This window comes from Parus major, chromosome 3 (assembly GCF_001522545.3).
Source record: "Parus major isolate Abel chromosome 3, Parus_major1.1, whole genome shotgun sequence".
NCBI classification, from domain to species: Eukaryota; Metazoa; Chordata; class Aves; order Passeriformes; family Paridae; genus Parus; species Parus major.
The window spans coordinates 14,284,838-14,309,571 of NC_031770.1; the positions used below are offsets into that span (position 1 = coordinate 14,284,838).

At 43.0% G+C, this 24,734-nt stretch overlaps 1 protein-coding gene across 2 annotated transcripts; it reads right to left on the minus strand.

The window, feature by feature from the left end:
* Positions 1 to 4,692: 4,692 nt before the first annotated feature.
* On the minus strand, positions 4,693 to 23,731 carry FOXN2 (forkhead box N2). 2 transcript variants are annotated; one of them, XM_033513256.1, is made up of 5 exons: positions 23,056 to 23,731; positions 16,149 to 16,273; positions 12,130 to 12,191; positions 9,035 to 9,103; positions 4,693 to 8,575 (listed from the first exon to the last, which is right to left on the minus strand). In XM_033513256.1, the coding sequence occupies exons 1-5, from the start codon at positions 23,590 to 23,592 to the stop codon at positions 8,064 to 8,066; spliced, it is 1,305 nt and encodes a 434-aa protein (XP_033369147.1). In that variant the 5' UTR covers positions 23,593 to 23,731; the 3' UTR covers positions 4,693 to 8,063. The 2 variants fall into 2 exon arrangements, with proteins under 2 accessions (XP_033369147.1, XP_015478666.1); XM_015623180.2 differs by having other exon boundaries at positions 12,130 to 12,194; positions 23,056 to 23,726.
* Between the last annotated feature and the right edge of the window lie 1,003 nt (positions 23,732 to 24,734).

The following is a 24,734-nucleotide window of genomic DNA, read 5'->3' on the forward strand; positions in this document are numbered from 1 at the left end:
CTCGTGGGTCTGTCTTCTCTCCATGAGCAGAGAAAGGAGAGAGCTGGGAGATCTACCAGGAGTTTAGGGAACATTATAATCACAGCTATTCCTGTTCACGATCTATTTTTTATTATTATTTTTTTAAAGGATTGTGGTGCCTCTGGGAATAATTTGGACTTTTGGAATGAGCTAAAGCCAGGTCTTTGATGTGCAAAGACCAGGATGGAAAAAGAAAAGGGATGGAGGAGATGTGGGACAGGGCTCCTCACTGACAGCACAGGGAGAAGGCACAACACACTACACAGGAGGAGAAAGCCATAAACAGTTTTTTGGGAAGCATGAGCCCAGCAATGGGAATGGGAACTTGGAGTGGCGAAGGGAGGATTAAAAGGCAGAAGGAGAGTATCCCAATCAGATTGACTGCTGAAAAAATGCCTTGGCAGGGACAGGTTTGTCTGTGCAGATTAGTATGAACTGGAAAGGAGAGATAGCACAAGGAGCAACATGGTGTTAGTTTTAAACCCTAACAACCGGAGGAGGAAGAATCCTAGGTGGGATCATGAGATTAATGATATTAGCATGTAAAATACGAATAATTTTTTTATTTATATTTTTTACTGCATTTGGGGGGGGAAGGGCTTGTGCAGTTCTCAGTGTTTTTTTCTTTTGTTGTTGTTTTTATGATACTGACCAGTTACATCAGCATTATCTCAGCTGAGTGAGATATTACATTCAGAAGGTAGCAGTGAACTTGATTGCACTTACAGGGAGTGCAATAATTAATCAGTGACACAGCTGGTCAGAAATATTTTCTTTTTTGTTTTGTTTTGGGGTTTTTTTGTTGTTTTTTTTTGTAAAATACCTGAGTAGCATTCCAGGCCCCTACATTTTAGAAAGAAATAAAATGCAGATAACTATAAAAAAAAGCCACACCAAACAACCCCCACAAAAAACATCAACAAAAATTCTCTGTAGAATTTCATCATTATCTGTAATGACTTAAAATAATTAGAGATTTCCCCTATTAAAAACCCCTTAAATTTCAAAATTACATCATGTTTTTCAAATGCCTTTAGGTAAGACAACAAGCTTCTTAACCTAGATGAAATAGAGCAAGAAGAAAGAGGACACATAATATTACTAAAAAATGAAGCTTAATTGTTATTGCTACCAGCATTCATTCTCTTGAAATCCAGCATTCCTTAGAAGGAAAGCAGGGGTAAGCCACTTGTACAAGCCAGCAAAGAAAGGAAGATTCCCAAAACTACGATGCAGGATATTCACCTCTAATTGTGTCCCATATTTCTGTGTATAGATCAGAGCTAAAATTAAATTTGGTATGGAGCTCTACCTGGGGCGTTTTTGCTTCTCCTCATTCTGAGACATTATCTCTGATAAATAAAACAGCACCACTACAAGGAGCATTTGTGAAGTTGGGCACCAACAAGTAGGGATTAACCAGCACACTGGAAATAATGAACCTTGACAGATCTAGGGTTAAATACTTTAAAATTAGATCCTGCTGAAAGCCGAATCTTGTCGCTTAGCAACGGCCGCATGGGATGCTGCTGTCACTCAGAGGATGCTTCTCTGGGGAGCTCACATCACGCTCACAGAAAATGGGCTGTGATTGGGGCAAGGTGACATCATATTTTAAGGTAGCAGCCAACAAGATTGCACTCGAGTTAATACCCAGGCATTTAAGGAAACATTTTCTCTTTTGGAATGGCTCAGCTCTGCCCACACCTCACCTGACCCAGGGCCTGCACAGAACAGCGGGACGTGTTGGCCAGCACATCACAGCCAAACTCAACAGGTGGAGTTTTCATCTTTTAAATTACTCAGAGCCAAAAGAAAAGCAAAATGCCTGCTATTTGTGGAGGCCTGACTGTATTCAGAGCATGAAAATCTCCAGCAGCAGTTCAGAAAACATGCATAAAGCCAGTGAGAGAGAATAAAATGTACCCTTACTGAAAATAACCAAAAATTCAGTGCGCTGAGCTAATTTTAGCACTTGTAACAACTGGGAATCTACTGGATTTTAGTAAGGAACCAAGAAACCAAGTTAATTAATTTTTTTTTTAAGAAGCCCTTGAGGCACAAAATCTGTTTTTCAAAGCAATGCTATATTAAGGTTCATACAGGCACCTACAGAGATTTTTCTGAACACCTGCCTGGCAACTCTAAAGCACATAAGCACATCAGAGCATCTGAGGTTAGTCTGACAGGAACCATCCTGCATTTCTAAGTAGGAAAATACCCAGATTCTGAACTGCTATCAGCGCCTCTGGAATGGATACAGAAATTGGGTATTCAGTCCAACCTAGTACACTGCCCATTAGGGACTGAGAGTCAAGATATCAGGGAAATGCAGATTATTGAAACCAGCCTAAAAGCAACACTCAGGTACACATACCTAGATTTAGGACACTGGATGCCCTTCTCTGAATGTTGAAAGAGCACAGACAGGTCCTTCTTTCTTTATTTTGGGCAGGCTGTGCCAAAAAATTGCTCCCAGTAAGCAAAAAGGTCACCAGGAAGGATCACAAAGATCATGACAGATCTTATTAAATCAACTTCCAGGTCATGAACTACCAAATTTCCTGCTGATTTGGGCCTCACCATTTGGCAGTGATGGAGAACAAAGATAGGGACATATTAGTTGATAATAGGATTAGTCAACTGCATGTGAGCAGGTGGAGGCCATGGAGTCAAGAGTGCTGCAAAAGCAGGGAAATATTAAGGCCAGTTTCCAAAAAAAAGCACTCTAGCAGAGTGCTTTTCACACTTCTCATGCACATGGCACCAGGCTGACTTCAGTCTGGAACTGAGGTACAGAAAAGTGGTTAAGAGGAATGAAGATCATGTCTTCCAAGCGGAAAACAAATAATTCTGGTTTGTTTAATGAGTCAAGAGTCTAAGGAGGGAAATTATTGCTTTTGTAGTGATGCAATAGGAAAATAAACACGCTGCTGTTTAATGAAGGGCTGTTTAAACGAACCCTGGCAGAGGGTAGGTAGTAATTTTATGTCAGCTCTGAGGAGTTTACAACAGTAAGAGCAGGAAGCTTTCAGGGGAGCCTTCTGGAGTAAAGGTGAGAAAAAAACCCCGACTGATCTGAAGACTGAAAATTCAAGCAGAGGTGATATTGCTTCACCTTCCCAGATGCAAGCACCACCCTCATGGGTGAAAACAGGGAAGATTTTTATGGCTAATTATGCTAGGAAAGTTCACAGTAACAGCATTGCTGGGCTACTGTGTAATTATCTCTAAGCCACATGTATTCACTCAGACTACTCAAAATAAGAACACTTACAGGTACCTGTAACCTCAAAACCTGTGAAAGAATAACCACAGCCCATGTCAAATTTAGAAAACCGTTTTTTCCAAATATATCTAACCTATTAGGTATTTCTTCAACAACTGTCCTTAAAATACAGCTGGTCTAAGTGCATAATTGCTTCAGTTAATGCTTTATTTTGAGAGTTGTGGCGCCATACAGAGGATAATTTCCAGTGAAGTCATAACAGAGGAAAACACTCCTGGGAAATTTAACAACGAGCTCAAGGTTCTCAAAATAATATAGTGAATAACAATTAGAAAGGTATCATTAACATGATACATAGCTGTGATTTTGTCCAAACTAATTAGAGCAGTTGTGCTCTTACTAGTCCATTAAGATGAACACTAAATCAAATATATTAAGTGCACATACATTCTGTGATGTGCGATTTAAATTTTGTTAGATATGGAAATAAAACAAGTCTTTGTTAATATCTACTGTTATCACTTGAAGTACTGAGAAAGTTGTATTATTATCAGATCCTAGAGAGCAAGCTTAACTCAGCAATACCAGTGGGTTAAACAAATAAAAATAAAGGGATGGACCAAAGTCTGCTTTTAATAGAGATAAACATCATGTCATATCTTGGTTTCCTCCTGTGGTGCTTCTGCCTCTCAGGCACTGGAGGGGCACACACCATGTGTGTGCATTTGAGGGAAAAGCTGGCCCATGAGCAGCAAGCTGTGGTATAAACTGGGATGGGGAATATTATTCCTGCTAGTAAGGGGGTTTATTCCCACCTGTGTGCTTTCCATAAGGCCTTCTGTATAAAGAACCAACAGACATCATAAATGATTATGTAGAGAAAGTAAACACTGAACATAAAAACACCAAACAAGACCTATGGCGCTTTATCCAGGGATTCATTTTTAAAATTACCTGTCCTGTACTAGGTTGTTGATCCTTGAGTCTCATCCAAGCAACCTGGCCACAGTGATACAGGCAAAGAACAGTAAATAATCACAGATGTTTCATCAGCAGAAGATTCAAGTTATTTCTGTTTAAACAAGTGCTTTGCACAGGAGGACAGAGGATAGGCAGTAGTCTTTCAGCAATTCCCAAGATGTCAAAACATTCCTTAGGTTCCAGGTTAAAGGGTGAAAACCTTGGCTTTAATTAGATGCTCTTCAAACATTAGGGGCCAGCAATGGATGAATGTGACTGCAAGCAAATCCTGCTAGGGACTGATAGGTATTTCACAGATGACTTCCACATGCATGCAAACATCTTAACCAACCCACAATGAATCACACATTGGGCTTTTTACACTAGTCCAGTCCCGTGGAAGAAGTTTAAATGGGAAGTGGAATACTCAGCACCATCTGAGACCAGAGCCGGGGTCTGCAGACAAAGAGAGAACACAGCGCTTTCTGTTTGCAATGCTGTTTATTTTAGAAAAGCCCCTTTGATCATCTGAATGAAAAATGTGGGCAGAAAAGTCACAAATGTTATAAAACAAAGTTTATTCTGCAATATTTTGTCATAATGAATTGCATCTCTTTGGTAAAAATAAAATTTATAAACATTTTAATTAACAGAGATTAGCATACAAAAAACTAAACTTTTGTAAATCGTCTTTAAAACGGGAGAAGGACTAAACCAGAGGAAAGAGGGTTAGAATTGGTCACCTACTGGCAAAATTATTCTAAACAAACCCAAGGACATTGCTTATGCTACATTAGAAACAAGCTAACGGGAATGGTTTAAAAACAACTCTGGTTCATTTGATCAGAATGCATTCTTACAATTCACTTTTAAATAAATAATAGTTACAATGAATTGGCAATTATAAAATGTTTTATATCACTATATGGCAGTAACATAATACTTTTAATTATGCACTTTTTAGTTTGAAGAAATGTACATTTATAAAACAGACTTGATAATGGCACTGGCAGTTAGGTGTGAAGAATGTGCTTTAAGATAAAATAGCAGGTGCAACATTTAAAATATTTTACCTTTCCTTTTTCAATAAATAGTTTGACCACACCATTATTAACGTGTATGAGTATGCTTTGCTTTAATTAAAGCTTGTACTTTTCAGGCTGATGAAAAGTTGCAAACCAGACAACTTCCATTTTACAGCTGGATTTAAAAACATTTGATGTGACTTCTGCAGATAAGTGATTTAGGATTGGAATCTGAAAAGCCAATGTAGGTTTGTACAGTAATCACATCAGATTTACCCTGAACAGAGCAACCTCCCATGAACACAGGTCTCATACACTTCTTCACTGCATTTAAAGAACTGAATGTGGCTCATTAATACTTTTCTTGCCAAAATGTATCCAAGTCAACCATTGGCATCAACATTTTACATATGTCACTAAAAAAACCCAAAGCCCAACAATCAAAATAACTTTTAATTATACTCCATTTATACTATATACACCAGGGTCTCTAACTGAGGTGGCAAACAAACCCGAACCCAACAGATATGTAAGAGAAAGGAAGGGCAGCTCTTCTCCCACTGCCAGGACAGGAGTTCCACAACTGAGCTGTCGGCCTTTGCTGCCAAACATGCGGGCAGAGGCCTGGGACAATGCAGTGGGACAGGGCAGGGGGACAGCTCATCTGCCTTCCCCTTTGGAAGCAGAGAGGGAAGACAGCAAAGCAGGAAGAGCAGGAAGAGCACGGCCCCGCCACACTGCACTGTCCCAGGAAAGGCTGCGACTGCTCCCCCCTTCCACAATTCCAGTGCTCCCAGCTGGAAGGATGGATGGCATGCAGCTTTCACTGCTAACTGCTGACAAGTACCTGGTTCTCACTGGTGATTAAATGCATTGCTAGCATCCCAGTCCTTCAGATATGCTGAAGTCATTGTCACCAACTTTAGGGTTAACAGCAGCACAGCCACACTCCCAGTCAGTATTAAGCTCCGCAAATTTTATCTGAGGCTAAAATAATTCAGAACCAAAGCAAACCATGGAGCTGACTATCAACACAGCTTCCAAAATACCTGGACCTTGATCCAGCTCTCACTGGAAGCTACAGAAAGCTGCAATCACTTCAGCAGGAGCCTGGCAGCACCCCTCTTCAACAGTACCAAAGTGAAATCATGGCACTGAGCAAAACTTCAGGCTGCTCACAGTATTTCTGTGTATCTGAGAGATCTAGATGTATCTATCTCCTTTTCACATTGACACAAGCTCTGCCCTTCGCAGTCTTCCATGAGAGTTCAAAAGCAACCCATGAGCAAGAAGAAGCAGTTCCACCAAGCATTCACATCTTCAGCTCCTGAAATCCTAAGAACCACTGCATTGGTACTTGATTTTCCTTTAAATGGCAAGTTTTACCCCTACTACCCATCAGTAACACATCCAATATCAGATCTAATTGGCTATTGCAGCACTTATGATAGCCAGAACAGACACACGGCTGCACACACGGTGCCCTGTTACAGGTGTAGGGTAACAGGTGCCCACACAAGGCAGGAATGAAAGCAGAGTATTTTCCTTCCCTTTCAAGAAATAAAACAAATCATTCTTAAAACTGAATTGGAAAAAGAAAAAAAAAAGCCACAAAAAAAACCCCAAAAAACAACTTTTTTTTTTTTTTCTCTCCTAGTGTTTGTGCTTTAAATTCCAAAACACAAAGAACCTCAAATATTTCAGGCTTGATCCAACAGCCATTGAGTCAGCAGGAGCACCACCGTTGTCTTCAAGAGGCACTGGGATGGGCCCTCAGAGCAACAGACCTTCAGCAGCATGGCTGTGTTTGCATTGGAAGTAGACAGTTTAGGATAGGATTCATGGAGAGACTGACAAATAAGAAAAAAAAAAAAAAAAAAAAAAAAAAAAAAGGGCAAAAAAACCCACACTAGTCTAAGAAAGGCATTCAAATAGCCAGGAAAATACTCCCTTAGGGAAAGGTTAACTTTTGGCTGAATCCAGCACTGTTTTCAACAGTGGACATTGGTTTCTTAAGTGGCTCTGCTCCTAATTTTCACCCAGCTTGCCCAACACCTGGTGGAAGCAGTAGCTTCCCGTTGGTGAGAATGTTTATGGCACATCATGCTACCTTTCAGCAACAGGAAAGATGACCTTGGATAGCTGTATACAATTCTGCAACATACTTAAGGCATCCTTGTATGTACAGTACTGTTAAAACCCACTCCAACAGAACTGCTTACCCATTTCTGAACAGAAAATTAAAAATAAAAAAAATAAAAAAATAAAAAAAGGCATCATCTACAGGAAGATGTAAGTAATCACACTGATTTTAAAAGAAAAATAGGGATAAAGTTCAACATACCACAAAAAACACTTTCTGGCTGAAGGATGTCTAGGAACTATAAAGAGATTCTCTTATTGCAAAATGAATTTGAATCCTTTACATGGAAGTCAGAGCCCTTAGACAGAACAAAATTCACCTCTGCAGATGGGGCCAGCAGAGATGTAAATATGATCCACAGTGTGCATCTGAACAAACATCTCTGAAAAAAAATAGTCAACTATTGCAAAGAAAAAAAAATAATTAAAAGGTGATCATTAAGAAGTATGGTTTTGGGTTTTCACAAGTCATGCATATCTTCTAATTTGAGAAGACTAAATATTTTCTTTTTAGATGGTGATTTAAAAATAAATGGCTAAAGTATAGTTTGCGCCAAAAAAATAAAAAAAAAAAAAAAAGCAGTGAGTCCTCTTATGGCTTTGATCTCCCTTGTGAAGGGTAAAAGTAGAAGAGTATTGCCACAATTAAAAAAAATATATGTATATATTCAACACTGACAAACATATTATTTTTTCCTTTGCTTGTGACAGTGGGTCTTTGCAGTACTTATTAAGGAACTCAAGCACGTTTGGATGCCAGCAAGGTGGAGCAGAGACCCTGCCGCTTCCTTCAGCTCCTCGTCGATCTCCTGACACAGCTCCTCGAGTACTTTCTTGCTGGGCTGACTTTCCTTAGAGGTATCTACAACACAGGGTTGGGATGCATAGCCACTGTCTCCGAGAGGATCGTCTTCATAGTCCCCGTCTGTGTCCACCTCGCTGTGAAACCCCTCGCTGCCATCGTGGCTGGTCTTGGAGATGAACTCGTACACCTCGTCCAGGGAGGACAGGGAGGACACGCTGGACCTGGAGGCGCAGCGCTGGGAGCCCATGCTGCTGGCACTGTAGTTGTGATCCTCGCTGGGATCGATGTTGGTGGCCGCGGAATCGTTCTCCTGCAGGTTTATGGAGCTGGGAGGATTGAATGCGCTGCCGTAGCTCCTCTTCTTGGGTGTCTTCAGAGGCTGAGGTTTCTCACCTGTGAAAAACAAGATGTGTCAGCAGGCAAATGCCCCAGTGAGATTGCCTGCACCACGAGCACGCTGGGCCTGGCTGGCTGCAAGGGAAACCAAATTCCAGCATTTAAAGTCACAATGTGCCCGTTTACTGTCACCCCCAGAGGACAACAGTCACCACCCAATCTCAGCTAAGAGCTAGAGGAACAGAGAAGTAGCCAAGAAACTCTTCTTACTATCTAGCACAGAGAGGGCAGGGACAGAACTTTGCAAAAAAATTATCAAAGTTAACTGGGGAAAGAAAAGAAAGTCTGCTTCTAGTAAAACTCTTGCAATGCTAGCTGAAAGAATAATTAAATCCAAATTACTTCTTGACTACTTTTACTGTTTGGAAACTAGACCATACTTGTTTCCTGAAATTTTATGAAGTATTTAGTTACTGAGTAGAGAAGGAAAACAAAAGTAAAGTGGCTTATGCTTACAGTCCAGCATCCCTTGTTGAATGGAAGTATTTAACAGCATCATTGCCGTAGCAGCATCAATATCAGATTCTGTGAAGCAGAAGCAGCAAAACGTTAGAAGTCAGGTAAGCCTGACAAGATGAGGTCTCTACAATATACGAAGAATACATACATATGTGTATATTTATATAGATATATATTTGCCTGTACTGGCCTATAACAAAGAGCAAGGGTGGGGGGAATATAAAAACTCAGACAAAGCATGACCCTTGTACAGCCCAATACTGTTCCAGATCAGGCTCATACCTTAACTATGACATTCAAAGGCTGAGATCTCACGTTGCACTCACTGAAGCCAAGACTCAGTGACACAATTAGACGTTCATGTGACAATGCTGTTCCTATACTTAACAAGTGCCTTTTGTTTGTACCAGTTGGGAGAGAAAGATTAGACACATGGCACAGCAAAGCACCTCGGCAGCTCCATGCCCTGGCTGTGGGAACGTGCAGGGCTGAGAGCAGCCGTGCCCATTAATGCAGCACTAATTCAGCACACCTCCCTCCTCCAGCAGAATTTTCCACACTACTAAGTCCAACGGAAGAAATTGAGACTACGCAGGGGGAAAGGGCACTGAACTGCTCAAACTAGAAAGCAGGGAGATCTAAATAATAAATAGGCACGTAGGAAAGGTTGAGGTGAACTGTGGCACTGTCAGCTGCAGTGAGAAACACTGCTGCAAAATGCCATCCTTTGCAGAGTAGATTGCTTACATTTCTGAAAGGTACCTTGAGGATAGCAGGGCAGAGAGTGACATTTCTAACCACAACAAGGTGAAAGGGAAATGAAACAAGCACGCCTTTCCCACTCATTTCAGGACATGCCCCTGCCCTTTAAAGAAGAGGAAATCCAATCCATTCTTTGGCTCACTTCTGCAATGGATGATGAATAGTCCTTATACAGGACAGAAATACGTATGGTGGACTAAACAGGCAGAACAGGAGCAAAGAGACAGGGAGCTCTCACAAGAGCCTGGGTGTCTGAGAGCAGAAGCTCACATCTGAGGTGTAGGTAGGTATGTACATATGTACGAGCAGTGAGTGGAGAACAAGGCTGGAAGGCACCAGCAGCAAGCAGAACAAGCTCTCAGTTCTGCTGAACTGGAACTATGGGGGGAACTGTTGAAGTAAAACATCAGCAATGTCATTTTTGATGGCATTTGTTTTCTTCCCCATATTACACGCATTAACTGTGTTACTGAATTTAAGGGGGGAGTAGTATTGGGAGGGGGGACTGCAGAGTTATCAGCCTGGCTTCCTTGTCTTTATAATTCTCCCTAACTTCACCCCTGGTCAAGGAGAAATTTGAAGAACTTGACACATTAGGAATGTTGTACCAACATGGGAAGGGGACTGAGCTGCCATTTCCAACACAGGTTATAAAACATACACATTTCACCCCCTTGTTTTCCATGCCTTTAATTTTAAATCCAGCATACATTAGACTCTACCCCCTTGTAATCATGCAATTACTTTTTTTTTCCTTCTGCTTTGGCTTTCTTTGGCAGAAACAGAGCCCCTGAATTCATAGGTTATATGCACCCAACTGACAAAAAGAAACAGAAAAATAAAGCATGAAGAATTACTTTGCTCCACTAGTGCAATCAGGAAGTAAAATATTCCCATTCCTTACTTGCTATCCCAGACATTTTATTTCATCATCTGATGTTGGTATATAAGCACCACCTTGTAAAAATGACAAGCAATCAGAGGTACTAATGCAATGCAGGATTACTACCCACAAAGAATATTTCTGTACCTTAATACTCCCAAAGAATGAGAAGAGGCACTTCTGCAGTGGCTTCTTAGCAGTGCTCTGTGTCACTGATAATGTGCTTTGGCTTCATTTATGATTGTTCTTCTCAACAGTGCAGTATTTCCCCAATTTGCACTTCTCCAGCAGAATGGCTGTGGAAACTCCTTACTACAAGGGATTCTGCTCATCTGCACAAGAGCTGCCCTATGGGACCCCAGGAACATGGATGACTTGCCTCTAATGCCAGAGAAATGCTGTTCAGGCTCCCCCACATGCAGAAACTAAGTGATAGCATATACCCGTCATTATTTTGGCACCTCTGGTGTAGCTAAATGGAAAAGGCAATCTCCAAACCTGTCATAAGACACACCAGCAAAATCCTTAGGAGGGGAGGGATTTATTGTGTTCTCCAACAAGCCCTGAGAATCCCAGATCCAGCAGCCCTGCAGCAGCCAGCCAGCCAAGGGATGTTTCCTTGCCACCCAGACGCCACCACAGATCCTCCATCAGGGTGGTGCATGGTGACCATCACCTGTGGTCCAGGCAGCTGCTTGGCCTCCAAAAAGCTTTGGATTTGCTGCATAACCAAAGCTGCTGGTTTGTGGCCAAAAGCCAAAAGCAACCTTCTCATCTCTAAGCCTATTGAGCCTGCAAAATCAGGGAGCTGGGTGTCTGCTCAGGTCCCACTTGGGCGGTGCCTTTCACTACCCTGCTGAAAGAGCTGGAACAACACACATTTTGTTAGATTCAACCCTTTAATAATTGAGTACTGTTCGCTTTTCAGCACTTAAAACACAAAATTATTATTATTTTTGTCTAGGACAAGCCTAATTAAGCTTTATTAGCAAGGTGCAAGAGCTGTGCTCAACTGGCTCCTTCAAAAGAAATGCTGCAACCCCTGGCGCACCTTCAAGCTCCCTCTTGGTACCACGAGTTTTATACACTAGCATTTGCTACCTTTGGTTCTCAGTTCTTGGTCTCCAACAAAACTGATAAAGAGATGTGCAGCTTTCAGATTCATTTTCTACTGCACTATTAAGTAGGTCATACTTGGGAGTGATGCATGTGCTGAATATTTTGCTGTCAGAACAAGATGGCCCCGATTACACCTTGAAATTCACCTCACGGATTTAAAATTAATACGAGTAGCTAATATAACGCACATGAATTGTACATCTGGGGGTTTTTTTGTCATCTAGCAGACCCTTCAGAGCAGGGACAGAGACATCATCTGCAGCTGGGCTGCACTCCATACTTGTGACCAAAACCAGGGGAGGAGAGTGAAAGGAAATTCCAAGTTTACCTTTGAGAGATCGGCTGTGATTCTGCTGAAGGACTGAAGTCAGGTAGTGAGGGGATGACGACCTACTGAAAAAGAAATTTAACAGCTCAAAGCCAAGCCATGATCAGGCAAATGATTTGTACAAAGCACAGCAGACAATATTATGCTCATAGAAGGCTAAAAACAAAACCAACCCTATTCATCCCAGGAAGGCAAGCAATTTCTGCTGCCCTCAGTAGATGGCTCAGCACTGGTTTATAGTTTGTGTAGCACTGTTTAAGCCATCACCAGCATTTGGAAAACACCTCCAAATTCACACACTAAGCAAAAATCTTGTTGGCAAGAGTCACAGACTTCTACAGATTTTCTATACCTGCCTAAAGGCTGGATTTTAAACAAAGACATGTATGGGAAGTGACAATGGTCAAATAAAAGAGTTTTAGGCTTCAGGCATCAGCTTGAGCCTGTGTGAAATTAAGTCACACAACTTTCTCACTCTGGCCTGAGAAATCATAAAGAGGATTCCAAACAGTCCTTAGAGAAGGAAAACAACCTTTGCAGGTGTTGTTTGTTGCCTTGTTGTTTACTTGCAAGAAACAGTCAAGGGATGTTCCCAAGTGTCCAATGATGCTGATGTGTTGGTTTCATGACCAATGAGAGTTTTACCTTTCCAGACCTTCTTATGGAACTGTCTATAAAAGAAAATCTGGAAGAATAAAACTTGCTCTCTTGTGCAACACAGCTAGAGAGTCTATGTTGTTACTTTTGCCATTTCTAATACAGTGTGACAGATACATATTTTTTACTACATAAAACCTACACATGAACAAAACATTAGCTCATACAGGGATGCTCAGAGGACAGGTAAGGACCAGTTGTGATTATTTGCTTTTCCAAACAGTGGTGGGGAATTACCAAGACCAAAAAGTAACAGAAGAACTGTGGAAGAGAAAAGCTAAAGAAAAACAAAACAAAACAAGAATGCTGATTTTAAAGTTGACGCTATCCAGGGTGGTTTTTCATAATCAGACCAGCTTTGCCTCAGACAAAGTACCCTTAAATCCCTCACAAAATAAAGGGCAAGTTAAAGCTTTTACATGTTTGGTTTTTTCCTGCTACACACCCAGCCCTAATTACTCAGTTTATTGTAAATGTATTAGTGAGCAGTCAGAAGTAACTACAACAAAAAATAGTACACACTATTAAAATTGCATGAAATGTAGCAATGTGCATCTTTTATAGTGCTGCTGGAACAATCTAAAGGGCGATGTCAGAATTTTCAAGCCCAACCTGCAAGAGAAACCTCAGTTGAATGGGAAAAATGTGCAAAACTAGGCTTCACTGTCTGGTATCTTTTCTTGTAGCAGCCACGGAGTGCAAAGGGAAGAGATCCAAAAATGGGTGGGGAAAAAAAAAATTAAAAATAAAGGAAAGCAATGGTCTAACCCAAATTGGCTGTCTTTGCAGCCCTCAGATCCATTGTACAAAGAGATGCTAAACATCATCATCCTTTTGTCTAAGCTCAGATCCTTCAAAAATCATGTCCACTTAGAGCTCCCCCAAAGTAAATTAATGCCTGGTATTGATTAAGACAAGCCATACATAAGGTATGAGCAAGTTGAGGACTGTGGCTGTCCCCAGGGCTGTAATTCATGTAGCACTGGAACCTGAATGCAGCCAGGGGCTTCACAACGACTTGTTGAACAAGCTGTGCAGAAATAAAATGCATCAGGGATGCCAATCATCTATGATAATACAAATGTCAGTGTCACTAGACAAAGATTACAGTTTTGGAAAGCTTCTGCTCAAAGCAACAGCTTAAATTTTATTTTAAAATCACACTGAATGATAGGCATACTCCCCACAAACACATGGTAAAATTATCATGAACACCAGTCTTCCCACAGGGAAACTCGGAGACTGTCACAGCTGAATTTTAGGATCACACTGAAGATAAATTTGGACAGTATTTCAGACTCTCTCCAGCTGAACCTCTGGGCTTCCCCTCTCTCTACAACAAGGCAGGTCCTTGGGGGCCCTTCCCCAAAATTGGGCCAGAATTTAAATCAAATCTAAGCATGGAAGGAGAAAAAAAATAAATCTGTTTTTCTGTGTGCAATGGGAAGTCACATAAACGTTTTTTATTATTGAAAGAAAATAAACCAGCTTTAATTAGAGAGCAGTTTGGTATCTTAATATGTTGTTTCTTATTTTCTTGTACTTATAAATACAAGCACTGCAAAACCCTTCCCATGTTGAAGTCAGTGGGAATTTTGCCATGTGGCTTCATTAGATCCAGGATTTCCTTGTAATTGTTGGCAAGTGTGACTAGTCCTTCAGTAAAAGGGAAAAAAAAATTTACCAAAAACAACAGCTTCAAATTGAAATCCTGATCTTCCAAGTACTTAAGCACGCAGATGAAATGTCTCCCTCCTCACACCTAATGTTGGTATGTTACATTTATCCATGCTAAGTAAACCACACTTAACACAGCTTTAGCTGCACTGATCTTGGAGACCCTGGAGATTTTAAAAGCTTAACTGGTCAAGGCTCTGAACACCCTGCCCTAGGCTGAGTCTGTTGATCCTCTGCACCTCTGGCAGGTCAGACAATGTCCAGAGGCCCCTTCCCATACTGTATTATTCTCTACATTTTAAAGTCTGGCTGTACTAACACAGACAGAGCATTAAAGCTTTCAAGGACCAAACCTTCTGTTGAGTTGTACCCAAAACCCCAAGTCCATACCCTTACAAAGAGACATTAAAGCATTATCCTCTAGATTACAGTCATTTCAATAATCTTTATTCCCGTAAACCCCAACCAATACCACCACTCATAGTTTCCAATATGACAATTTCTTAATACTTAAATGTTTCAGGGTTATTTTGGTAATGTTCCCAATTCCAACAGAGAGCTGGAAAACAGAATACTTCTGCCTGGCTTTTTCCAGCCCAGGATGGCCCTGGGTTGGAGAAAGACCAAAGACAGCTGGTTTTATCTTGTGGGCAACAAACCCCACTGGACAAGCCCATGCCACAAAAAAATCTTGAGCCCCTAAGGCTTGCACAGAGGTGCCAGCTCCCAGGGTCAGTGTCCTGCTGGACCCTGAGAAACATCTGCTCAGTGTTCTCAGTCTTACATCCTGCTCCAGGAATCCCAGCTCCTCCTGTTTGTTAAGGAAACTCCTTGCAGTAAGGTTAAGGCATAGGACAATGTACAGACACCGTAATTACCTCTTATCTCACCCAAATTCTTTCCTGAACAAGACAAACCAGCTACATGCCTTCCTCAGAACTGAGCTCACCCAACGTGCTGCTCTGTGTTCTGTCCTCCTGCCTCCAGAGATGGGCTGACCCAGCTGCTGCTCCTCTTCCTCTACTCAGGAGACATGAGTTTGACTTTAAATTCTCCAAAATCTATTGCCTAATCTTAAACTGTGTTGGTAAGGAAGTCCTGGTTTCAGAATCTTGCATGCCCCACCTCAGACTACATATGGCAAAGGCTGTCTTTTCCATCCCTGCTGCAAAATGCTTTTAAACAGCCTCAGAGCAAAACAACCCTCTCAGAATAGCATCTCAGCACTTCAGACTGTGGAAATGTCAATTGTTTTCAACAAAACGCACAGAATAGATACATTTTATATCCAGACAAGTGACTTACAGGAGAAGGCATTCACCTCCTCCACAGAGCAGCACCAGGCACCACCCTACAACAGCCCTGATGGACGGCGCTTGAAAGAGGATTTTGCTCCAGTTCCCAGGCCTGCCTGCCCTCTTGCAGAAACTGGGCTCTCCAGAAAGCAGCCAGGACACCCCTGACCTCTTTTAAACTCTCCCACAATTAATAAGAGACTTGAACACACCCCAGATGTGCTGTCTGGGAAGCCTGAGCTCATTGCATCTCCCCATCTCACCCAGCTGGTCTCACCTAAGGCCCCCTCAAATTCTGCTCTCAGGGGGCAGCAGATAAGAGCACTTCAACACCCCCTGCTACCTGGAGCAACATAACCACGTCCTGGTCGGATGAGGACTTTCACCTACCTGGGTGGCGACGCTGGTGGAGTATAAAATGCAAGTGCTGAGGAAAAAGGCTGTTTTTTCAGTGCTTGGACAAGATTAGGTTTATATTTTGGGTCAACGCACCACAGCGACCCTTTTCCATTCACCTGCAACAAAGAAACACAGCAAATTAGAAAATCCAGCACCAGGCTGGTGCAGTCCTTTCTAGTTTAATACCCCCAAGCTGCAGCACAGTGCAATGACTGCATATAGGCATGCACCACTGCACAGCTGATGCACAACATCCACAGGCAGTTCCATCGTGGGTGGTCCCAAAATTGAGGAAATGGTCCTGAGACCTTCATGATACACTATGGAAACACCCATCTTGCAGGTCAGGATAGCATCTCCAAAACCCCTTCTCTAAAGCCCCATTCCCATATGTCCCCTAATGCTGTAAACCCTATTTTAACACTCAATAAACACAGCTGTGAGTTTAAGGATCTGTCCAGGCACCAGCAGACTGATTAGCAATCTTTTCTTTAACAGGTGTCTAGGTAAGAAACCAAAGCATCTTCCCCCTGGTTTACATATAAACACACACTCATTAAACTTTACATCACCCTGGAAAAGGATCTCGTTTAATGGCCAGCTACAAAAAATGGATTATTCCCACTTTTTCAAAACCTGAAAACCTAATGAATGCATTTTTGATACACCTAACAATGTAAGCACTCCTGTGCTAATCATTCTTGTTATTAAATTTGGTATATTGAAACTTAAGGATAAAGCACCTCTTGCTTGTCTCAAAGCTTTCTTCATAAATTTACTAAATAATGAACCTTTATTTTTTTTGGGCCTGATAGCTCTTGCAATTTAAAGAATAAAATTAAATAGGAAATTTAAAACAATTCTATAATCACTGACCTGACAGATCAACTAAAAGCTCTGCAAGTAGCAGCAACAGATTTTTCTGGGAAAACACATGCTACAGAAATGGAAATGTACAAGGCTGAAGGCTGGGGCAGCTGTACACCTGAACAGTAAGATCCTTCTAAAGGATTTTTGGAGGCTAAATATCAAAGCAGAAACCCAAGCTTCATGGAGAAGCACCTGTGAGCCCATGGTGGCCAGCTGACCTCCTCCTGCCAGAATCACAGGGGGCAAAAATACCAATTTATGGATGGATGCTCCATAAATTGGAGCATGACTTACTCTAGAGTAAAAAGGACTTACAAAGCATGTAAGTCTGTGGTTCTATTTAAATCACATGGGTTTTCTGAGAAGAGGAAATACCTTGCTATCAACAGAGGAAAATCAAGCCAGGGAGAGCCCCAGATGAGAAAGAGATGGCAGCTGCAATTGTAGCTAACTAAAGCCACTGCCTTGACAAAGATCTCTGAGCCACTGCATCTCTCAAAGTAATTTTTTTTTAACTTGAATCTTCCTTATACTTCCCTTTTCATGCTAAAACCGAGCCCAGCCTGTAAGACACTTATCAAGAAGCTTACTTTTAATTAATAAACAGCCATTGTGGTTGGCAGGATGATTTAGCTATCCAGATACTAACAGGGAGCATCCTCCCAGCTGGCTCTGTCATCTCAGTAACACTTACACCCTGATCCTTTTCCTGCACCTACCTCTCCCAGACCCCTTTCCCCAGGACCCCAACCATGCCAACCTGGCTTTTTTCCCCCCTCCCTTTCACAGTTTGGAGGCTGTTGCCCCCAGGGAGCAGCAGGAAGGCCCCTGATCAGCAAACCACTTCTCTACACTGTATATCTGCTACTTTAGGTGAGCACTTTTGCTTCGTGCCTCATTCGGTTCAGCTGCTGGAGGTTAGTCTCTCTCTTTGATCTTCCCAGCAAGGTACTCCTCCAGTTTGCTGCCCTGACAACATAACACAAGGATTTTGGGTGGGTATTGCAACAGCAAGCTGAACCCGGGCACACCCTGAAGCCATCCAGATACTGACAGATCCAAAGCAACAGGCAGTAAACAGGGTGACTTCTTCTCTGGGTCATGTGTAATGTGAAACCACACTTCCACCCACCTTTGGAGATACTAAAAGTAGACATTGAGCTGAAGAGATGATGGGGCTGCTCCTGTGCTTTGCCTGCACCCTCTGCTTAGCAAAGACAGGCAGCAGAAACCCAGCACAGGTCTGAAAGCAGGTGTCACATGGTAAGGGAAAGCCTGCCACAGCTGGAGCTGGAAATGCCACAGAACCAATATCCAGCTCTAAAACAAGCCAGAACAGACTGTGCCATTTCTCCTGGCAAGGACTAATTCAGGACACTGTAAAATGCTAAACTGCCTTTGGAGGTTAGTATTTCACTGCAACAGTGAGGCAAGTGTTGGAGTGAAATGTAGATGTAACTTTTATTTCAGATTAGAGAAAAATCCCTCCAGAATCAGTGAAAAGAGACCACCAGGCTCTTCCTAATCTGCAACTCAAAACAGGGTCAATCATCTAGTTCTGAGATTAGTTTTTGGTCTTTCACCTTTTCTACATCTTTCCAATGTTTCTAATTTCACTTGAAGAATTTTATCTAGGCAAAAATAAAGGAAGGAAAAGAATGACTGTGTTTTGAAGCACTGGAGCTATTTTGTAAAGACAGTAAGTTTCCAGCCCCCAGCGTTTCAGGGCTGGATTACAGAAACGTGGGTGGGAAACGAAATGCCTCCCATGATCCAGCCTTATCCTTTACCACCACCCCACCACAGTCCTCCACCAGTCCAGTGAGCAAAGCCCGAGGAGCAGCCAAAGCAGAGCAGCTCTGGTGGCTCAGGCCTACTGCAGGGACACTCCCTGTGCTGCAGAGAGCTGTCCATCAGCTTCACACCTGGGCAGCAGTCCTGGCTCCATCAGCTGTGGACAGTGGGCACCAGCTGCATCCACCTGAGCAAGCTGAACCACTGGAAAATACTGTCTGTGTGGAAGGAGGTACAAAATGCAATCACCCAAAGGTTTAGCACATAAAAAGCATCTCTTCCCTATCTCCAGGGGCGTGGACAGGACCTGCCCTGCTCTTTGCCCAAATACTTGAAAAGCTACACAGATTTTGTGTGCTTGAAATACTTGAAAAGATACACAAGATCTCTTGACAAATAAAAAAACCCCAACAACCACAAACAAACAAACAAACCCCTAAATCACATATTTACCAAGAAAAGGATTGCTGAAGATATTCAAGCCCTGTAATGCCCAGCCTCTAAAGGAAACAGTGGCAGGGGCCAGCCAAATTGATGTTTAATGTGGATGATGATCCTGCCTCCTCACACATCTTCTCCTCAATATCAATTAATGAGCTGCTATGCCATTATTTAATTAATTCATTAATGCCATAATCATAAAAACAAGTCTAAACAAAGAATAGGGAGACTCTACATGGCTTTAAGCCCTGAACCCCTTTTCACTTGATGTCCTCCTGTGATGGGGAGCAGATGCTGCTCTCTCAAAAAAAACAATGTCACAGTGCAGATGCCTCTCTCCCCAACCCCAAGGCAGCATGACAGTGTTTAAGATGCAAAGAGCATTGGCTGTATCTTCTGAGGATCACTGACTCACAATCACACCTCCACATCTTCAGGGGAACCAGGGCTACAGCAGGAACACTGGGAGGCAAGCAGGTGTCCCTGGGATTTCTCCAGTATCATCCCTTCCCTTGCTGCTCATCACCACCACCACCAGAAACCCACTGGAAATCTCATTTGACTGGCTGACTGCAGACATGTTCTTGACTGCAGCTCAAAAAGAAAGGGTATTTCAGCTTGTGGGTAACCTGGGGTAAACCTTGACACACCACTTAGACACAGCAGCAGTGTGCTTTTGTGCACACAGAGCAGGCAATGGTATTTTAGCAAAGCTGTGATGATGTCCACACATCCTGATCCCATGGCACAAGAAGTTCCTCCTCTTGACTGCAATGCTGGTTCATGAGACGTCTCAAGGCACTTATTTTGCTTTCAGCACCACTCATTTAAAAAAAACCCACAATATATAATTTTTTTCCAGTGGTCCAAGCAAGGACAGTCTTCCCCAAATCTGTTTGATGTTGTCCTAGACCCTTGAACCCCTGCAGCCTGCAGGTATTTAGCTGGCTGATACAAATATACACACAGAACAATCAGCCACAGATATGACCATCCCACGCTACATCTGCAACATGAGGGCACACAGTCTGGTGGAAAGAGCTCTGCAGAATAAGGTGCTGAGGGGTCACCTGTTTGTGCCTTGGATGTTCTGCTCAGATCTGCTCCAGCAGGGTCTTGTGGACAATGCCCAGAGCCATCAGGGCACAGTAAGCATGCTCCTGCAGCAATTCTTCCAGGTCAGCACCAGCCAAAACGAGTCCAGTGCAAGTGTCCTGAAACTGCCCTGCAGTGCCAGCTCAGGGGGGTAAGTGGGGAAAAATCAGCTTTCCTCCAAGCTGCACTTCCAATCCAAAACAAAGTATCAGCATTATGGCAAAGATGAGGATGGATTCTTCCTTCTTTTGCTGCCTGACCTCAAAGAGATGATTTCACAGCTGACAGCCAGCAGCAATAGCCAGGGAGGAGTCCGAGAGCACAGCCTGCCCTGGGATGCAGGGGCACAGACTATCCATCCCCTACTGTCAGACATTTAGACTCTTCCAAAAAAAGAGCTCAGATTCATTTCAAAGGCTTTAAAACCCTTCATACCTTGATGTTGCCAAATAAACCAAATAACTGAGTGTTAGGATGGGCCCTTGCAAGCTCTTACAAACCAGTTGTATCCTCTGAATAGACCATGCCATGAACCTTTCTGCTTCCACAAGCACTTGGCATAGAAGAAAGCTGATTGTGTGCTCCCTTTCAATTACAAAATGCCATTAACAAAGAAAAAGAAAGGAAAAAAATACAAAATTATGCGGCCCTTTCAGGGAAGCACCCAGAGGTATGGCTAGCACATGGTTACATGCAACAGGATCAGCAAAATGAGCTTGTGAGCAACTGCTGCTTACTCCAAGAAGTGATACCTGAGGAGCTCATCCAAAGGGGTCTGCAGCATTTCCATCACCTGCCAGATCAACTCCCATGGGGTCCAGACATGCTGCTGTTTGCCACAGACTTATTTTGCAGGAAGAATTTGGAGCAGTACCCTCATCTGGTCCTTTTGTAAGTGGAGCAGAGGGTAAAGATTGAACTGCTGAAAGGAGGAAGCTTCTGCAAAATTCCGGGAGTTTTTGGGGTGGGTTTGTTGGTTTGTTTTTTTTTTGGGTAAGCACAGTTTCTGTTCTTTAGAATTACAAAGCTGTGCAGTTTCTGGAGCCCTGACAGAGCACATCAGCATCACTTTGCTGGTAGCAAAGTGGGAGATATTCTACATTTTGCTCTTCCTACTAGAGATGTTACATTGAGCAGCAATACTCATGGAGATGCCAGGGTAAGCAGGGGACCAGGCAGAGTCAAGCTCTTGCCACCCAAATGCCAAGACAACAGGTTTGACTGGTAACTCCAAATCCATGAGGCTGGAAAACATCAGAGCATTTAAGGACAGATCCACAGACAGAAGGAACTCACATCAATTTAGATTTCCCTTTCCTGCCTTAATTTTTTTGAAACTCATGTCACCCTCCTTGGAGAGAGCCATGCAGGCCTTTAACAGCATTTCTGTCACCTACAGCAGTGTGTAGGTGCCTGCTCAAATCCAGTCCCCCATACAGGGACAGCTTGAGCATCTCACCCCATTACAGCACCTTGAGCCACGTTAAGAGCCCATCCTAACATTCAGAATTCAGCAACAGGGTAGTTAATGAACCTGTCACATTGCAACAAAAAGTCTCTCTTTTTTTTCAGGGCAAAGCTGCTGCTTGTGAAAACAATACCCTAATGCAAAAGTAGGATTAATGAGAAGTAGTGATGTTCAGTCCTATCAGTACAAGGCAGCTCTCCCCAGCGCCCACTCAGCTCCAGGACCCCTCTCTACAGTGAGAGGCTGTCAAGCACTCCAAGCATTGCAGGCTTTTATGATAACAAGCCTGCTACCACTGAGTCTCACCTCCAAGCACAAGACTTGTTTGTTGACTTTAAGTATGTGGTTTGTTATTTTATCTAAGTTAGAGCCAGCTTTTTGAGGAACAAGATGGGAAATGATAGAGGGAGGAAGAAAGTCACTAGAAAAATCATGTAAATCAGAAGAAGAACTTGTATAGAAAAGAGTATTCTTGACTTTAAGAAGCGTGTCTGCACCACACAGACACACATCTTATGACATGTTAAAGCATTACAGTCCATTAAATGCAGGAATTAATATGGTTATTGGATAGCTGTTGGACAGCTGTGCTAAGTGTAATAGGAGATCACAAGTGGAAGAGTCAGTTTAATATTTGAGAAAGCTGTTGGACTGAGGAACACTCCACCACACACATCCAGTGTCCCCACAAGCAAGGGCACCTTGCTGCACCCAGAGGGGCAACATCTCTGCTAGCCAAGCAGGGAAGCTGGTTGGCATCCCATAATCTCCTCTGCTTGCCAGTGCAATTGTAGCCATGGCCATGCTGGAAAAGCAGGGAAGGAGGAACATACTCCCAGAATTTCAGCACTGGAGATTAGAGTAAGCACTAGTTTAAGAGGCTTCATCAAGAAGAAATCCTAGGAGAGTTATCTGAAATTTCAGGCTGGTTAGGATAACAAAATTGGAAGTAAATGGAAACAAGAGTCCTTTGCAATCACATGTGTGCCAGATTTAAAAAAGATGCACCAGAGCTGGGTGTACCCAGGTCAGCAGTAAATAACAAAACCTGGTGACTTTTGTCATCCTGTGATTTCACAGAAGCAGCACTTCCAAACCACCTCCATCTGCAAATTAAGAGGACACGGTGGGGGGAAAACAACCCAAACAAAACGTGCTTGAGAACAACAGAACCTTCTCCATTTCTCCCTGAACTTCAAACTTGCTCCACCTCCCCCTGCCAGGTCTCACCTTGCCATGGCTTTTCTCCACCTTTCGGAAACATTTGTTCAAGGAGAGGTTGTGCCGGACCGAGTTCTTCCAGCCAGTGGGGGCCGTGGCGAAGTAGGGGAAGCGGTCCAGGATCCAGCTGTAGATTTCTTTGACTGGCAAGCTCTTGTTGGGGGACTGCTCAATCGCCATGTAAATGAGAAGGCTGAAAGAGTAAGGGGGTTTGGAAGTGGAGGATTTTTTCTCAGGGTTCTGGTAGCAGGATGGTGAGAAGGATGGCACGCTGTCACCCTCGATGTCATACAAGGGGCTAACAATTGGAAGGCCCTCGCTGCCGAGGCTGAAGTTTGTTAGCAGGTTAGTACTTTCATGCAGCCAGTTCAAATTTGTGAGCTCATCATCTGCTGAATCTCTGTCCACCACGGTGGCCTTTGGCTTGCCGGCATCGCCCGCGTCGGGCAGGCTGCCCATCCCATGGCACTGCCGTAGTCCTGAGGCTTTTTCTGCTCCGGGCGTTTCAGCTTTCTTATCCGGAGTCATTCCAGTGACTGGACCCATTTAGCTTGATTGGTCTGCAACAAAGGAGAGGGTCAGAAATCACTGCAAACTACCACAACCACATTCAGCAGGAGCCCACCAAATCCAAGTGCAGGGCTGCACCATCCCCGTGCTGTGCACAAACACTGAAGCCACTGGTGAGAGCCGGGGTCCAGCAGCAGCCTCCCAGTAAACTCATGAGCATGTGTTAACACCCCCTGGTTTATACGCAGAGCTTATGGGAAGCACTTGGAAACTGCTGTATCTATCTAGAAACACCAATTCAGACACAGAAATAACAGTTATTTTCATGTCAACACCTGAAACCTAGAAAAAAACTTAACAGGTAGGATCTAATCAATTCAGCTCTCACATTAACTCTTTTTAAGTTACTCATTATATTGTAAACTGACCCTGTTTAGAAGTGTTTGCCTTTGGTGTCCAAAGACTGAAAAAGGAATTGCACAACTTAAGTCACATAAAGTCTATTTGTGGTCTCAGTGCAAACGAAATCTTTATAACCCCCTACAAGTCACAATCGCTCCCAAGTGCTGCTGCCTGTTTCTACTAGGGGAAGATCTGGCCAGCCTGTCTGCTCATCACCAGGGTCCCACAGAGTTGCCTGGGTCCAAAAGGTCTTTTTCTACTCATGCAAGGGCTTTCAGCCCTACCCTGGGCTTCCCTGCAGAGCAGAATGTGCTGGGATCAGTTCTCAACAGGAAGGGACCAACCACTGGGGTGGCAGCTCAGAACAGCGGGAATAATGGCTCACCACTTAGATTAAAAAAACCCAAAACAACAAAACATTAAAACCCTAATCATAACATTATTATTTATAAAACACTGCCATTCAATGCATGGCCTAACAGGCTAGCCATGCTTTAGAGACATTACACCAACAGAAACCACCTTGCTTGTCGAGTTTTAAGAGGGGTCCTCTAGCAAACTGTGTTATGGGAACAGCTGTCTCTTTCCTGCTGATGTGAGCACTGTACAGATGTGTGTAGGGGGTACACACACATGTACACCACAGACATGAGACACTCCAACTATGGATGCAGCTCATAGTTGTAAATAGCATAGAGCAAAGCTGAGGTTCGTATTAACTGTGAAAAGATCCAATGAAACAACCAAAGAACAGCCCAAACCCCAATCCAGTTCCC